The sequence below is a fragment of the Hippocampus guttulatus genome, chromosome 18 (assembly GCF_054856545.1).
Source record: "Hippocampus guttulatus isolate MCC_2025c chromosome 18, RoL_Hgut_1.0, whole genome shotgun sequence".
Classification (NCBI taxonomy): Eukaryota; Metazoa; Chordata; class Actinopteri; order Syngnathiformes; family Syngnathidae; genus Hippocampus; species Hippocampus guttulatus.
In genome coordinates, this window is record NC_141278.1 from 12,445,143 (window position 1) to 12,463,660 (window position 18,518).

General features: G+C 44.9%; 1 protein-coding gene and 1 non-coding gene across 2 annotated transcripts in view; both read left to right on the top strand.

Moving 5' to 3' along the window:
• Positions 1-18,271, top strand: part of LOC147191274 (uncharacterized) — a 44,923-nt gene extending 26,652 nt beyond the window's left edge. Inside the window, exons 4-11 of the mRNA XM_086136713.1 lie at positions 5,070-5,239; positions 5,505-5,787; positions 15,303-15,473; positions 15,742-15,803; positions 16,173-17,679; positions 17,755-17,854; positions 17,926-18,021; positions 18,105-18,271. Coding sequence (XP_085992839.1) covers positions 5,070-5,188 — 119 coding nt within the window. The 3' untranslated portion in view covers positions 5,189-5,239; positions 5,505-5,787; positions 15,303-15,473; ... (3 more) ...; positions 17,926-18,021; positions 18,105-18,271. The remainder of the gene's footprint in view (positions 1-5,069; positions 5,240-5,504; positions 5,788-15,302; positions 15,474-15,741; positions 15,804-16,172; positions 17,680-17,754; positions 17,855-17,925; positions 18,022-18,104) is intronic.
• On the top strand, positions 12,833-12,904 carry trnal-gag (transfer RNA leucine (anticodon GAG)). Its single transcript has one exon. It is a non-coding gene; the product is annotated as a tRNA-Leu (tRNA).
• Positions 18,272-18,518: the final 247 nt, after the last annotated feature.

The following is an 18,518-nucleotide window of genomic DNA, read 5'->3' on the forward strand; positions in this document are numbered from 1 at the left end:
AAAGTCATCATAATAATATGGGTTGATGATTTAATCATAGCTGCTACTGATGAGGAAGTAATGAAAAATGTGAAAAACATGCTTGCAGCTAGATTCAAAATGAAAGATTTGGGTAAACTGACACATTTTCTGGGTATTGATTTTGATCAGTCAGAGGAATGTGTGAAGATGTCACAAAGAACTTATGTGGAAAAGTTACTTGTGAGATTCAACATGGAGGATTGTAAAGCTAGAAAAACACCATGTGAACAGAAATTCAACTACTCTGATGATGCAAAGCCACTAGACAATGTAACTAAATATAGAGGTACTACAACACAAGAACTACGCTACCGGAAATGTGACAAACTACAGATACATGCCTACAGTGATGCCGACTGGGCAGCAGATGTTACAGATAGCACAACTGGCTATTGTGTATGTCTGAATGAAAGAGGTCCTGTTGTGTCATGGAAAACCAAAAAGCAGCAAACTGTAGCATTGTCGACATGTGAGGCCGAATATATGGCTTTAGCCGCAACTATTCAATAATGTTTACATTTGACCCACCTACTGAATGGTATGAAAATGTGTGGACACTCACCTGCCAAAGTGTTTGAGGATAATCAGGGTACTATAGCTCTAGCAAAGAATCCCGTGAACAGGCAGAGGAGCAAACACATTGATATTAAATACCATTTCGGCTTACTTACTGCATAAGTAAGCCGCTGACAACAGTTTCCGTGGCGTCATTTTCACGGTACCGAAAAATAGTTTAATTATAAAAGTCACCGCACTTGAATTGACTGTGTGATCCACGTGATTTCGCTGCGCCTGTATGTGTGTTTGTGATGTGGTGTGGTGTGTGAGTGTGTTTCTTCTAATTTACTTTCGTTTTGTTTTGTTTTGTTTTCAGTGTTGGGGCGGGGGGGCACAACAGATGACGTTATGTGCGCATGCGGGTTGTTATTTTAGTCCGCAAACTGAGGAATCGCGCGGATGAAAGTTTGAGATGGCGGCGAAAAAAACTCACCAAGGTCTACTAATTACAATATTTTAAAAATGGCAATCCTTGTCTGATTTTTCGTATGAATCGTCCAAAGGGCGTATCAGTAAACTCACCTGTGACGTATGCACAGAACGCGAGAGCGAAATACGACGCGAGGAACGATTACGAGGCAAATTGGTCATTAGATTTGTAGGCTAATCGCTGTGAAAAATATTATGAAACAGTATTGGTTATTCTATAATTTACTGGTTGTAGCATGGTAACTTTATGAATAAAACATTCGTCACAAGGTGTAGTAATGCTAATGTTAACTGTTGGTAGAACTAATGATAACGTGTGTTAAATTCTTTCGTCAAATTGATCGTAGATTATACATGCATCGTCTTGGGAAGAGGATGTCAAGTCACATCAATACTTACCTGTATTAATGATTATCAGTCAATTAATCTTTAAGAAAAGAAAACCTTTATTAGTCTCGCAGTGGAGAAATTCCCGATTCACAGCAGCAAAGTTATGAAAGGAAGAAGTAGAACAACAAAATATAGGAGCTGCTGGAAAGGCAGCCACTCTCGCGGCACCATGTTGAAGTCAAAATAACACAACACAACACATAAGACACAGACAGTCGCGCAATCTTCACCAATCTTCTGCATACACTTTGTTGTCTGAAGCAGTTATAGATGAAAGAGGAGAGGATCAAAGTGTCCTTTCACCAGTGGATCAGAGACGTCATGCTGAAAATGTGCACACGTCTGCTACAAGATAAGTTTTGAAAGCAAACACGAAGCTGTAGCGTCCATTGACGAAAAGAGATTAGTTCACTTCTCCTGTCCCACGTAATCTGCTTCAAACTCCAAGCCGCGACTCCCAGTTCCAAATCCGCATCGGCGCTCCGCGCTAACGCTCCTTTCTTCTCATCGTCGGCTACTCAAGACTTACATCCATCCAGCCGCAGACCGTTCAACAGCACTGATCTCTCCGCTGAACAAAGCGGGGCAGTGAAAAATGCTTCCCATTACAGGCGCAAGACACAAGCGCCCCGGGACTGTCCAGCAACGACAGTCAAATGGCGCCGACATTCCTCCCAGTCAAAAACAGTGCTGGTATACCCATGCTGCCGAGAAGGCGCAACCACCAAGGACAGAGTCTCCTCCTTGATGAATGTCGTGGCCAAAAAATGCTGAAAAAAGTCCACATCATGTCCACACGACGTAACAACAAACACAAAGTGACAAAACAAACACAAAAACACCAAAAAAACCAAGGCTCATGAGAGCACTTGCTGGCGGCTGCCTACTCGGGCGCCATCTTGACTTCTTTGCAGTGTGAGATTGGAAAAAATACTCTGATGACGCCACATGAGTACACCAGTTTTTGATCCATTTATTTTTTGGAATAAACCTGGAGTACACAGCTGGTGATGTAATGTTCATTGTTAATGCATAGTTTTCAAACATTGACCCTTGAAACATTATACTTTTGAGTTTCGGAATTCTTGATTATCAATATCAGTCAAAATAAAAAAATGGGTTCCCATGATGAACGTTTACGGAACCCAACATTTGTTATCGTGGTTTCCCATTGGGTAATCCGACGGAACCGAAAAACGGTTACCATGAATTTCCGAAATCCTCAGGCCTGCTCCTGAATTATTTAAATTTTTGCAGCATTTGTTTATCATTGTATGTACAGTATATCTTGTTGTTTGTGTTATTATGATATGCAATTGAATAAGTAGACCCTTTCAGAATTCGAAATTTGGCACTCTCTCAATCCATATTGGCACTCATACTTTTCTGATCAGCGAGTCCCTGGGACTCGCTGCCGGTAAACTGTGAAATTATCATTGAGAGATTACCGCTTTTTCTGCAGTCAGTGATTGACTTCTATGCAAAGTCATTTCTCAACTTGTGTTCCGTGCCATGTCATGCCTGTTCAGAATCAGAATCAGAATCAGAATCATCTTTATTGGCCAAGTATGTAGGACACACAAGGAATTTGTCGGTATAACACGCTGCATTAGTATCATCGTAAACAACAAATCATTGAACCATTTTAGAGTAACCAGTAGCAGTATTTGTAGTACAAGACGAGTGACTACGTCAGTGACTGTTTAAGGAGTTAATGGCTAGAGGGAAGAAGCTGTTTAAGTGTCTACTGGATTTGGTGCGCATGGATCTGTAGCGTCTGCCTGAGGGGAGTAGCTGGAAAAGGTGGTGGGCAGGGTGCGGGGGATCCAGGAGGATTTTCCGTGCCCTTGTCTTGATTCTTGCAGTGTGCAAGTCCTCAAGAGTGGGTAGGGCGGTGCCAACGATTTTTTCCGCCGTCCTAACTGTCCGTTGAAGTCGGATTTTGTCCTTTTTTGTGGCGGCCCCAAACCAAACCGTGATGGAAGAACACAGGATTGATTCGATGACTGCCGTGTAGAACTGTCGTAGCACCTCCTGTGGCAGGCCATGCTTCCTCAGCAGCCTCAGGAAGTACATCCTCTGCCGGGCCCTTTTCAGGATGGAGATGGTGTTGACTTCCCACTTCATGTCCTGGGAGACTGTGATTCCCAGGAACTTGAAGGTCTCGACGGTTGACACAGGGCAGTTGGATAGTGTGAGGGGCAACTGTGGAGAAGAATGTTTCCTGAAGTCCACGATCATCTCTACAGTCTTGAGCGTGTTCAGCCCGAGGTTGTGTCGGCTGCACCAGAGCTCCAGCTGCTCCACTTGTTGGCGGTACGCAGACTCGTCGCCGTCTTTGATGAGACCGATGACCGTGGTGTCGTCTGCGAACTTTATGAGTTTGACAGCTGGATCTGTTGAGGTGCAATCGTTTGGAGGGGCTGTGGGGCTCCAGTGCTGGTGGTGCGTATTGATGATGTTGTTGCTCCCAGTCTCACCTGTTGTGTCCGCCCCGTCAGGAAGCTGAGGATCCAATGGCAGATCGTAGGGGACACACCGAGGTGGAGAAGTTTGGGGGTGAGGAGTTCCGGGATGATGGTGTTGAACGCAGAGCTGAAATCCACAAACAGAATCCTTGCGTTGGTCCCTGTGCTGTCGAGGTGCTCGAGGATGTAGTGCAGACCTATGTTGACTGCGTCTTCCACAGACCTGTTTGCCCGGTAGGCAAACTGGAGAGGGTCCAGCAGGGGTCTGGTGACGTTCTTTAGGTGGTTCAGCACAAGGCGTTCAAAGGACTTCATGACCACAGACGTCAGGGCGACAGGCCTATAGTCGTTCAGTTCCGATGTTGCCGATTTCTAGGGAACTGGGATGATGGTAGACTGTTTGAAGCAGGATGGGACCTCACACAGCTCCAGGGATCTGTTGAAGATTTGTGTGAAGACCGGAGCCAGCTGGTCAGCGCAGACTTTCAGGCAGGAGGGGGACACTTTGTCGGGCCCCGCAGCTTTCTTGATCTTCTGCTGCTTGAAGAGCCGTCTCACGTCCTGTTCGTGGATCTGTAGTGGAGAAAAAGAGGGTGGGGGGGTAGGTAGAGTGGTTTCTGGTAGAGGTGGGTGTGTGTGGGAAATGGGGGTGACCTTTTCAAATCGGCAGAAAAACATGTTTGAGTGGTGATTTACTTCATATTAAGAAACTACTGCACTAAAACATTAATTCATAAATGTATACCATATGATTTTATTTTATTTTTCTCAGTATAAATAACACGTACCCTGACTGTTCTACTCTTTGAATAAAAACACTTCATTCAAGCGTTAGGGAGTGCAAAGGGTTATGATGGAGAGGTGTTGCAAATCATGAAGACCTGCCAAGTGGTATGATAGCTTTGTTTTATACATGTCCTCGACTAGGCCTCAGTTTCAAAATCAGTCCTTGGTCCTTGGCCTTGGCCTCGGAGTCAAGCCCTTGGCCTTGGCCTTGGCCTTGGCCTCGGGTTGCCAGTCCTTGGACACAACACTGCTATTGATGTTGATCATTTTTTCCAGACGAGTCATAAGATGGACTGGCAACCAGTCAATTTTTTGTCCCCGCGTCTGGTGAGTGGACCTGAGAATGACGAAGTCTGTCCGTGGCTGCGGTGCCATGTTGTGACAGCAGCACTGGTACACGTCTGTTTGCTTGTCCAGCATATCCAGAACCTTCTGCTGCTGGAGCTCCATCTGCCAGAGGGGGTGCTCTCGCAGTTTCCGGTGAAGAACCTCAGGGGGGCGTGGCCTCCACCTCTGTGCTGACACGCCAACACTGAAGAGGGTTGCCGTCACCCACCTGAAGGCACGAACACAGCAGCTAAGAGCATGTGAGTGTGTTTCAGCAGTTGCACGAGAGCTTTAATGCGAGTGAGATTCACTGTGCGATTATTTTGTTCAAGGTCCTCTTCCCATATATTTTTAAAGGAATACATTATTTAATTAATTAAATAAAAAGCGTGTTTGCATCACAGCAATCTAGTCCAGTGTGCGCCATTCGTATGGATGAAGTGAGAACCTTTTTGTAGGCCAGTTCCATGTGGTCTTCTGCCGGTCGACACATCCACGCTTTGCTTTTGTCTTTGGTTTAAGCAGGTTGTGGATCAGCTTGTCCGCGTAAGAATAGGAGGATCCTTCATCGATCTCCTCGTCTTCTTCGTCCACTTCCTCTCCATCTTCCTCCATGTTATACTGGCGTATCTTACCCAGCTCATCCAGAGGAGGCGCTGCAAGCTCAGCTTCCATCTAAGAGTTACAGGATTGGCTGACCATCTCCTCAGGGATCTGTGAGAGGACCATCATGTGAACTCGTAACTGCGTCTTCTGACTGACTGTGGACCATCCTCAGCCCGCCCATCAACAGACAGAGATAGCTCAGGTAGGAGAGTTGTCACACTCAAGCTGTTAAGGTCTGTGGTTGAACCCTGTGTTTAGGCATGTAAGGCACAGAGATTATTTTGATGTTATGATGACTGCACGACGATCTTGTGACTCACTGTTGTCATTTTATCGATACCTTCCCATTAATTGACTGGTGAAAAGGCCTACGTCCAACCAACAACAGACTAAAATAGCTAAGTTGGGAGAGCGTTAGACTGAAGATCTAAAGGTCCCTTGTTCAACCACGGGTTTTGGCATGTAAGGCACAGAATTAATTTCTTTGTTACGATTGCTGTTCTATGCTGTGTCCTTTGACTTAATGTTGTTATTTTGGCCGATAACATCCCATTAATTGACTGGTGAAAACGGCTTAGTTAATGCCAGAAGAGACTGATAAAGTTCAGTTGGGAGAGCGTGAGACTAAAGATCTCAAGGTCACTGGTGCAACCCTGGATTTTGGCATGTAAGACAGAAATTGTTTCTTTCATGCAATTACTGCACTACGTTGTGTAGTGCAGATCCCATTAACTCATTTACACCCTTTGACGTATAAATATGTCAATTAGTGCATAGCCGCTCCCTCCCCATGACGTGAAAATACGTCAATCACGTTTTTCATGGGGGAGTCAAGTCAAGTCAAGTCAAGTCAACAGTATTTATAGAGCACTTTCAAACAGCCATCGCTGCATACAAAGTGCTGTACATGGAGCAATTTAACATGCACAATAAACAGTAAGACAAATCGGTAATAAAGGCGGTAGAAAGCACCAAACAGTAAAACCAAGAACAAATCTAAGTCATGCTGAGTCGAATGCCAAAGAATACAAGTGAGTTTTGAGGAGGGTTTTGAAGATGGGCAGCGAGGAGGCTTGCCGAATGTTTAGTGGGAGGTCATTCCAGAGAGAGGGACCAGCAACAGAAAAGGCTCAATCCCCTCTGAGCCTCAGTTTAGTTCTTGGTACTTCTAATAAAGTCTGGTCCACAGACCTGAGGCGCCGGGCAGGTGTGTAGGGGCGGATGAGCTCAGAGAGGTAAGGTGGCGCGAGATTATTCAGAGATTTGAAAACAAATAAGAGGATCTTGAAAATAACTCTAAAATGAATGGGGAGCCAGTGAAGGGATGCCAGAGTAGGAGTTATGTGCTCCCTCTTACGAGTACCAGTCAAGAGGCGAGCGGCGGCATTCTGGACCAGCTGAAGGCGCTTAATGGAGGACTGGCTGACTCCAAAGTAAAGGGCATTGCAGTAATCGAGCCGGGATGTGACAAAGGCATGAATTACCGTCTCAAAGTGTTCATGTGAGAGGAGAGGTTTTATTTTGGCCAGCTGTCTAAGGTGAAAGAAGCTGGATTTAACAACGGCACCAATTTGCCGATCGAGTTTGAAATCACTGTCCAGTTTAAGGCCCAAGTTTGAGACTGTTGACTTAAGATAAGGAGACAGGGGGCCCAAGTCTACAGGATGGAATGTACAAGGGCCACTGGGACCAAACAATATCACCTCTGTCTTCTTTTCATTGAATCTCAAGAAATTTTGTGCCATCCAGGTTTTGATGAGGGTGCAAGAGAGTCTGATGCAACTTCTCACTGAATGATCAAGCTTGATGGCAATGTTAAATAGCAAAAAAATGGCCATCAGGTGGCAGTGGTGCAAAAGTCCACCAGGATCACACCGCAGAAGCAGTAGAAAGGGCGTATAGTGGAGGAGGGGCGTATGTGGATAGTGGATTGCAACATTAGTGTCAGGTTGGTCCAATTTGACACTCAGGAATAAAACACAAGGAGGAGACAGGAGACTCAATTCTGGTACCAGGAGGGAACGAGGAGAAGCGTTCGGTTTCAGTTCTCGGCACGTCACCCTAACGATCTCCCCCTTCACCTCCTCATTTATTGGGAAAGCTACTCCATAGGTGTGTCCAACCTAAAGGGCGGGGGCTATTGAACACACACTGAACTTGTTTGACTATGTGTGTGTATTTGAGTGTAAATTACGTACATGTGTGCAATTGTTACAAAAACATCACGTTGCAGCTGGTGTTGATGGCTCCATTCACTGTCCAACCTTGATCACTGTTTAGTCTTAACACTTATCTCTTCCCAACCACGTCCTCGGAAAGGTGGTTGCGTCCCTAAACTTCCACACAGTGCACTAAGCATTCTTGAGTCTAAAAGGATTATAAATGTGAGTACATAATAAAGAATATATCTTTATTAAAAGTAGAAGCGTTCTTCATTGCAGGCATAGTCAATTAATGATTGCAAGAATAAGTGTTCTTCTTTGCAAGCATAATCAATCAATCAATCAATCTAATAGGCGAATGTATGATGACTAAAAATAATCAATCCATCAATTAGCAACTAGCAACGATGGAGAAAAGGAAACAACGAACACTTGAGGACTGGGTTTTTTTCGGTATAAAAGCGTCCTCAAAACAAAACAACCAAGGAGATGGTGTTTGTGTAGAAGAGAAGATGACGCTTCGGTCACGTAATCAAAAGCAGCACCTGTCAAACGAACGTCAGCCTGCGCAAATATCGCGTGCTATACTCGGCCCGCATAGCTCACGCCGAGTTTCGAGTTCATCTGATGAAGATGAACATGCTCCACGTCAGGGACCATCGCTTGGCAGAGCATTTTGTGCCTCCCGTGGCGCACATCGCCCACAAATTGTCTCCCCGGCGACTTCCAGCGATGACGGCAAAGAGGCTGCATTGCTTCGCATGGCCGACACCGGGCACACGTCAGCGATTCGCTGTAATCGTCTCGTAATGACGATTACAAAATTACAAATTGGATTTGAATCCCGATCTGTCGGACGAATACGTGCCTTCGGACATAACGGAAAGCAGCTGAGAGTTCTCGCCAGAGCCACTGGAACGAGAAGGTAACTGCTGACTAGCTTGCAAGTTCCCATTCAAAACTTCATCACTTCTTATGCCTCATCAGTCACTTTTATGCACTGCTACATTCCCCGCTATACCTGTACTATAAAGTTGCCAGTAACACTAATCATTTATGTACGGTTGATGCGTCTCGTAGATATGGATGAAAATATGCGCCATAAATGTGCTGACTTGCGTGTCGCCATAGGTTTTAAAAAAACAAAACAAAACAATAAAAAAACAGGACACATTTGGTCCGCTCAGCTCTGCTAAACCACTCGTGTTAAATTCATATTCCATTCATTTTCCGAACCGCTTGATCCTCACGAGGGTCACGGGGGCTGCTGGAGCCTATCCCAGCTGTCTTCGGGCAGTAGGCGGAGGACACCCTGAATCGGTTGCCAGCCAATCGCAGGGCACACAGAGACGAACAACCATCCACGCTCACATTCACAGCTAGGGACAATTTAGAGTGTTCAATCAGCCTGCCATGCACATTTTTGGAATGTGGGAGGAAACCGGAGTACCCGGAGAAAACCCACGTAGGCCCGGGGAGAACATGCAAACTCCACACAGGGAGGCCAGAGCTGGAATTGAACCCGGTACCCCTGCACTGTGAAGTCGACGTGTGAACCACTGGAGTACCAGGCCGCCCAATTCATATTCCATTTCATTTCAAATTGGATGCTGAGCAACGTGGAATGAATGGTGTAAATAGCAGTGTGCGAGCATGTATGTGTGTGTGAGAGATGTTGAAATGGAAGTGGAAAGCAACAATAAAAAAATTGAAAACTTCTATAAATTACAGATTGTCCAACCAGAAGCCAAAAGATGACGACTCCTTGCTTTGGTGGTGGAAAGAAAGGTAAATAAAATTATTGTACCTCACTCTGCAGCAATATATATTTGCAACTTTTTCTGTTTCTATAAGGTCGTGCATCTGGACGTGGTGGGATGAATCGATGTGGTGACAAACTGGATGGAAGCCAAAAACCATCCTCTCCACAGCTGCACTTTCGTTCAATGTTCCATTTGCACTTTTGTTCATAGTTCAATAGTTTTGTTGTGTGCAAATAAATTATTTTGCTATAAAAACATTATTTGTAATGTTCTTTTGTAGGAGGAACACATTATTGAGGTATTTGAGCTGTCACAAAAGCAAAAAATAGTGTAAAACTTGAAATGATGCTTGAAATTACAAAAAGCTCATTTTCTCTGGATTTCTGCAGAAAATCGGCCTTTTCCATAAAACTTAGCAGTTTTCTAATGCTGATTACCAATGAACGGAGAAAGATAGAAACAAACCTTTTTTTTCTGCTGAAGGGAGAGAGTCTCACCTTTCCTTTGACAGGTTGCATGTTTATACAGCCATAGAACAGAAAATTCTGTGGGCCTTGCAAATCAGTCAAAATTCAGTAAAATGTGAGGGATTGAGGGGGTTGCTCCAGTGAGAAGGGGTGGTATTCAATGAGTTAATTGATTGGTGAAAAGGCCTTAGTTAACCTCAAATGAGGGAGAGTTACAATGAACATCTCAAGGTTGGCGCTCTCATTGGCAGAGTTTGCGCAGGGAGCATTCTCAGGGAGGAAATATGACGAGGCTATGTAGCGCTTCGTTTCAGTGTGACTGCGGTGGCAGACAAGGGAAGATCGATGTGCTTACTGTGTCTAATAACTTTTGGTAGCCGACAACATGAAGCCAAATAAATTAAGGCGTCACTTAAAGACATTACACCCCAATCACGCTGATAAGCTGCTTGAGTTTTTTTCAGCAAAAACGTGCCGAATATTGCCAACAATCATGCCGCTTTGTGACTGCTACTTCAAAAAACTAAAATACAGGTCCCGGCTACACATTGAGCAGGAGCCGAGAGTTGCTGTGTCCTGCTTCAAACCTCGCTTCGAAAAGCTGTGCATTGCAAAACGTGCTCATTGTAGCCATTAATCCAGACATCATCTTTGATTTAAAAAAAAAAAAAGCACAAATTCTTTTATATATTTTTGTTTTGGTAGTTAAAGGTTTTTTTTATATATATACTGTATATATATATATATATATATATATATATATATATATATATTGTGCCCCTGAGATAATGTTGGTGATTTGTTTGAATACATTATTAGTTATTGATTTATGTCATTTTATTTTTCAGTAGGCTCGGGATGCTGTGGGGCTGTCCTGGTTGACACGCCTCTCCAGCATCGCGTGGTCATCGGGGAGAGTGCCTCTGGATTGGCAGACCAGGGTGGTGGTCCCTCTTTTTAAAAAGGGGGACCGAAGGGTGTGTTACAACTGCAGAGGGATCACACTCCTCAGCCTCCCTGGTAAGGTCTAGTCAGGGGTGCTGGAGAGGAGGGTCCGTCAGGAAGTCGATCCTCAGATTGAGGAGGAGCAGTGTGGTTTTCGTCCCGGCCGTGGAACTGTGGACCAGCTCTACACCCTTAGCAGGGTCCTCGAGGGTACGTGGGAACTCGCCCAACCAGTCTTCATGTGTTTTGTGGACTTAGAGAAGGCGTTTGACCGTGTCCCTCTGGGAGTTCTGTGGGGGGTGCTTTGGGAGTATGGGGTACCGAGCCCCCTGATATGGGCTGTTCGGTCCCTACACTGCCGATGTCAGAGTTTGGTTCGCATTGCCGGCAATAAGTCGGAATCGTTTCCAGTGAGGGTTGGACTCTGCCAAGGCTGCCCTTTGTCGCCGATTCTGTTCATCACCTTTATGGACAGAATTTCTAGGCGCCGCCGAAGCGTTGAGGGGATCCGTTTTGGTGGCCTCAGTATTGCATCTCTGCTTTTTGCAGAGATGTAGTACTGTTGGCTCCTTCAAGCAGGGCTCTCCAACTCTCACTGGAGCGTTTCGCAGCTGAGTGTGAAGCGGTTGGGATGAAAATCAGCACCTCCAAATCTGAAACCATGGTCCTCAGTCGGAAAAGGGTGGAGTGTCCTCTCCGGGTCGGGGAGGAGATCTTGCCCCAAGTGGAGGAGTTTAAGTATCTTGGGGTCTTGTTCACGAGGGCAGGAGGGAGCGAGAGATCGACAGGCGGATCGGTGCAGCGTCTGCTGTGATGCAGACGTTGTATCGGTCTGTCGTGGTAAAGAAGGAGCTTAGCGAAAGGGCGAAGCTCTCAATTTACCGGTCGATCTACGTCCCAACCCTCATCTATGGTCACGAGCTATGGGTCGTGACCGAAAGAACGAGATCCCGGATACAAGCCGCCGAAATGAGTTTTCTCCGCACGGTGTCCGGGCTCTCCCTTAGAGATAAGGTGAGAAGCTCGGTCATCCAGGAGGGGCTCAGAGTAGAGACGCTTCTCCTCCACATAGAGAGGAGCCAGATGAGGTGGCTTGGGCATCTAATTCGGATGCCTCCTGGACGCCTCCCTGGTGAGGTGTTCCGGGCATGTCCCACTGGCAGGAGACCTCGGGGACGACCCAGGACACGCTGGAGAGACTATGTCACCCAGCTGGCCTGGGAACGCCTTGGGATCCGCCAGGAAGAGCTCGAAGAAGTGGCTGCGGAGAGGGAAGTCTGGGCTTCCCTCCTAAAGCTGCTGCCCCCGCGACCTGACCCCGGATAAGCGGTGGAAAATGGATAGATGGATGGATGGATTATTTTTCAGTATCGTATGGTTTGACATGGTCAAAAAATATTTATTGTTAAATTAAGGATTTAATGTTATTTTTGAATTTCAGATGCACTTTAAATCTTTTCTGTTCCAGTTACTAAAGCTATTCTTTGTTGTAAGTTGGTCCATAAAGTTGGTCCATATTTCTTTCTTTTTTTATTCTCTTATATGTTAATAAGGATACAGTGTTATGCAAAGTTGTACTTCTACCAATTTTATAGATAAATGATACTATTTATAGTCGTGCTGGGGTGGGGGGTGCGAGGTGTTTTCCTCTTCCTTGGAGGGGCATGACAGAAAATAAGTGAGAACCACTGGCTTAGTTAAAGCCACGAGAGGCCAAAATAGCTCAGCTGGGAGAGCCTTAGACTGAAGATTTAAAGGTCCCTGGTTTTCGGCATGTAAGCCACAGAAATGTTTTCTTTAATGCAATTACTTAGTGTACGACAATGTGTCCTTTGACACACTGTTGTGATTTTGGCCGATAAGATCCCATTGATTGACTGGTTAAGAGGGCTTAGTCAAAGCTACAAGAGGCTGAAATAGCTCAGTTGGAGAGCGTTAGACTGAGGATCTAAAGGTCCCTACTTCAAACCCGGGTTTCGGCATGTGAGGCACAGGAAATGTTTCTTTGTTGCGATTACTGTACTACGATGTGTCCTGTGACTTTGGCCGAAAAGATCCCATTGATTGACTGGTGAAAAGGCCTTCATTAACATGAATTTTTTACAACAAATTTGTGTTTTGGGGGTTAAATCTCATGCGGTGTGGCAGTCAATGAGTATTGAAAATACTTAAAGTGGTTCTGACTTTCCAGTTATGAATAGAATCAGAAATGAAAATAAATAAACAAACAAATAAATAAATAAGTAAATCGAGAACAATAATAAATAAATAAATAAATACGTAAACCTGAAAAAGGCGCGGGCACTCTGATTATGTGAGCCAGGCCTTGAGTCGCAGACAAGATCTCGCTCAAGTCCTTCTGATCTGGTCAGCCACTGCCATACTTTTCTGGATGGACCTTCACCATCATCGGAAAGACAACAGTGAACATCAATCAGTTCATGATCAACAATCATTGTATGCTGAACAAGTCCTACACCCAATACTTTTTATTTCTGCAGTATACTGTATTATAAATCTTGCGTATTGGACTGCACAGCAACGGTGTACCTTGACAAAAGCGTGTTGCTCTTGGTTAGGCTTAAGTGGAAGACGGACAGCGCCAGGCAGACGGCGAGGTTGGCGGCCGTCATCTGGTTTTCGTCAACCTGTGCTGCCACATCGCGCAGGAAATAGAGCAGCGTCTGCAATGCTTGGCGGTTTTTGTCCTCCATCAAAAAGATGGCTGCCTGCATCGCCTTGTTAAGGAATTATTCTGCTAGAAGTAGTAGTAGGACATTGTTGAGGAATTTCACCTTGCTATGAGAACTATTGATACTAGTCTCTGTCCTGAACATCTGCTGAAGTACTTAAAACAAAGAATGTAGTGTGAAGTTTAGATCCTATTTCCTATTCCTATTAGATTCCTATTTTGAGTGATGAACAGCCCCCAAGTGTCTTCTTTTGCGTCCCCCACCTCAGGAAAGTTCCTGAAGGCTGTCAAGTTCCCTTGAGGAGGAACTCTTATCTCGAGATTTGTGCACAGCAGATGTGGTCTATACTTTGTCAAAATGCCAAGATCGAACTGCATTGACCTTTCTTTGTTTCTGATTTTTACATAAGGGGAAGGACTGCCCGCCCCTAATTAACATAATTAACATACTATGCCTATATATACGTGTGACCGTGGTTGTTCGGGGCTTCCTGATGAAATCTGAGACTCACAGGAGCCCGAATCGATTCGTGTTGCGTTGTGATAAACTGAAGAAAAGACGACGTGGTGTTGGGTCTTCTTCCACCTTATAGAGAGATAAAAGAACCTGTGTCCAAGGAGGACCAAGAGCAAATTGACAGCTCCCCCTCCTCAACAGCCTGCAAACGCTGCTCCTTGGGTACGTCTTGGGTGTGAGGGGAGACAAAATATCGAGACTTTATGGCAAAATGTCGTGTTGTGATGAATTCTGAACTCAGTCAAGTATTGACACAATGACATGCTGGCAGAATGCATTACTCCCTCAAACTATTACCACTGAATAATCCCTGGACTCTCAGCATGAACCATCCGAAAATCCACAAAGGTATTTTAGCAGGAAGCCTGGCTACCTACACTGGTGTTAAGGAATTATTGCGCAGGAAGGTTTCTCCCAGCTTGTTGCTCAGTCAGGGCTCCAGAAGGTCCCGGAAGAATTGCTTGACTATGTCGAACTCATCAAAGGCCGACTGCTCCTCGTAGTCCACTCCATCCGGAATTCGGCCTGTCCGGCCTGTTCCGCAAAAGAATTGCGGAACAGGCCCACCTGGAGGGAAACCCGTACAAGATGAGAAGACAGTAAAGCGTTCCATGAGAACTCCATAGTTGGTCAAATGCTGTCTTTTGTGGCAAAATCTCGTGTTTTATTTTTAAAATCTGCTTGCCGCAAGTACCTGGTCCAGACAATGGCGCGTGAGGTGGGCAAGAGCCTGCTGAAGGCAAAGGGACAACGGGAAGCCGCAACGTCATACGTGCACGATGAGTGGGACCCCAAACACGCTCTCTCTTAAAGTCGGGAGACTTTATACGCTTCATGAATTTTGGTACAGACCTGCAAGGAAACAGGATGACTCTTCAATTGTGATGTTTTTACACACAAGTAAAATGTATGTCATTCATATTTGGTAGCAATCAACATTTCAGAGAATTTGTCTCTGAGGGACCTTTGACAAAATTACCCGTTAATGGCCACTTCAAAACAAAATGGCTGCCTACCTGTGCGTGTCATGCTGCTAAACGAAACTGGCCTTTAGGGCTGAATTAAAAATGCAAAAACAGGTTGGGTGGACCTGAAACAATTGAGCCAAAAATAGGCTGCAAAAGGCAATAAATAGCGAGCAGAACAAAGCAGATGCTCTTCTACCCACCAGGTCCAACCATGCTTGTTGGAGTACTTCTCCATAATGGCAGTGAGGCGTAGCAAGGAGAACTTGTGCAGCAGGCTGAGTTGCGCGGCCAACTCGCTACTGATGTGAAGTGACGAAGACGGCTGGTTGAGATGGTGAGACGTCCTGAAACTGGGCCAGTGCTCCCTGCAAAGGGTAAGCGGCTCAGATAATGGATGGAAAAATGATCTTGATTCCACTATAATCTGCCCTGCAATGCAAACGGGTTTGGCACCATTTCATTGACGGTCTGGATTCATTTCTAGTTTAATTACAATATTTCACTTTGTTTTATCCTTTTCGGCGGTGCTGTGTATTTAATTAGTTCCCTGTATTGTTCCGAGTCCACATTGCTTTTTGTGTCGTTATTTTATTTAAGTTTTGTCGAATGAAAGTTTTTAAATAGTGCTTTTCTGTTGTGCAGTTATTTCTGAGACCGAAAAGCCCAGTGACTTCACCTATCCCTCCCACCATACTGTGTTGCAGGTAATGTTTGTTTCCTTTTGGTTGTACTGTATATAGTTTTTCGTGTCGTTTTTCATTTGGCTGTTTGAGTGGCTGGTGTGTGGCCACAGTTCGTCGCGGCCGCCATTGTTGTACATTGCACAGCCGTTCTGCTGCATGTGATACGTTCAGCGGCATCACATAAATACCAGTGTATGTGCGTTTTTTCCCCCTTTTTTTTTGTAAATAGTTAATATACGATCACCTATGTTGTATATTTTGTTTTGTTGTGCATTTTATTTTGTTATGAATGATGTTTTGTTTGGGAGAACTACCAGGGAAGTCACAGGTTATTTCTGAGACCGAAAAGCCCTGTGACTTCACCTATCCCTCCGCCATACTGTGTTGCAGTTATAAAAATAGAGAAAAAGCCACATCCCAGTGTCTGGTGTTCTTGAGGCGGCAGCGACGTGGAGTTCGAGACCATCACAGTTGTGACCCCGTCACATTGGTGCCGTGACCCGTCGATCACAAGTTGACTCTCCACTTCGGACCGGGACCACGACGCTGTGCCGCTTCATCATATCACTCACTCATGACTAGGTGGACAGTGTGTGCTCATGTTCTGCAATTAGTGTGTTTCTCATCTCAACTGCTGTTTTGCAATTGGTGTACTTTTCTGCAATTTTTTTTCTCTTCCTCTGGTGTTTTTTTTTTTTTTTTGTGAAGTCTCAGGATGAGCTCTTTACAGGGAACATTTATGCATAAGTGTGTTGTAGAGGTAGAGGGATCCCGACCGTGTTACAGTTTAGTAGTCCTGGTCAGAGTGGTGTAGTTCATGCAGAGGGGAATGGGCGTGTTCTAGCTGAGGCCACTTCAGTTAGTGGGGACAGAGTTCCTTCCCAGACCCAGTGCAGTGTACCTATGACAAGTGCGCAGACTACTGCTATACCGACATCCCTTTCTCCAGTCACCTGATGTAGTTGGTCAGATGAGTGACATAAGACATGTTGGCCAGCAGTTGGCAGATAGCATTGTTGCACATCTCAGCCTAACACATAATGTTGCCATGCATAACAACTCAGTCTTACATGACACGGCCGTTGACACATCTGCACAAAGTCTTGACTCATCACAAGTTCTGCTAGTGCCGCACAGGAAAGTTCGGGAACCTCCAGCTTTCAAGTGGGATCACACTGATACAATTAATGTGCATGAGTGGGAAGACCTAATGAGGAACTACATGAGGAGAGCAAATGTAGCTCCTGAGCATCAGGCAGAGGAAATCCTCATGAACCTCAGGGGTAGAGCTAAAGATGTTGTAAAAGTTAGCGCAAGAAACAGTGCAGTTGATGTTACCCAGAACCCAGATGCCATCTATGGCCTTCTTCGTAAACATTTTGCAACTGTCCCTTGTTCACCTCTCCCTCTAGCAGACCTTTACACTACTCTCCCAGAGAATAATGAGGACGCATATGACTATTGGTTGAGGATTAACAATGCAGCTGAGGTTGCCGCTGACCGTCTCAGAGAACAGGGCAGAGATTTGGACTGTTCTTCTCTTGAACGACACGGATGTTTATCAAACATTGCCAATCCAAGGATCTTTCCATGACATTCAGGTCAAAAACAATAGACAAGTGGTCGGCAGTTGGGTAAATATTCCCATCCCCGGAATTCTATGAAAATTAATATCTTTCACCCGTAATAAAAACCTATGCATTAACGTTTTGACTACGATATTACATGTTACCGGAACTTACGTGAGCGGAAATTCCACTAGGCATAACCCGGATGGAGACGTCATGCCGCGGGAGCTTAAATACACTCAATGCCCACCCGATGCGACGGAAAGATCTGGACGTGAGACATATTTTCACTTCGCATTTTTCGATCATCAGATTCGAAACGACGACATGTAAGTGAGTTTTTATTGGTGTGCGTTTTACTGTAATTGTGAATGATTTTAACTTTATTCATTTACGTCTCGTAGATAGCGGCACCGGATTAAAAAGCAGTGCCCACTCAACACGACGAAAGAAACGTGTTCGCTTCGGCGTTTTCATCATCCGATCCGAAACGACGATGTGCAAGTGAGTTTTTATTGGCGTGTGTTTTATTGTAATTGTCAATGATTTTAACTTTATTCACTTACGTCTCGTAGATAGCGGCACTGGCTTAAAAAGCACCGCCCACTCGACACTACGAAAGACACGTGTTCGCTTCGCCGTTTTCATCATCCGATCCGAAACGATGACGTGTAAGTGAGTTTTTATTGGTGTGCGTTTTACTGTACGTAATTGCGAAAGATTTTAACTGTATGTATTCACTTGCACCCTGTAGATCATGACATCGAAATGTCCCAGAACTGTAATGACTGTAGTGGAGCGGGTGAAATGCATCCGTTTGAGCGAGGCTGGACACAAAGTTAAAAGCATCCAGGAGACACTTGGAGTTGGTGATAGGTTGATTATTTGTAGTTTCTGCTTTTAATAAAGATATATTCTTCATTATGTACTCACATTTATCCATTATATACTCACATTTATAATCAAGAATGCTTGGTGCACTGTGTGGAAGTTTAGGGACGCAACCACCTTTCAGAGGACGTGGTTGGGAAGAGATACACTGTAAGTGTTAAGACTAAACAGTGATCAAGGTTGGACAGTGAATGGAGCCATCAACACCAGCTGCAACGTGATGTTTTTGTAACAATTGCACACATGTACGTAATTTACACTCACATGCACACACATA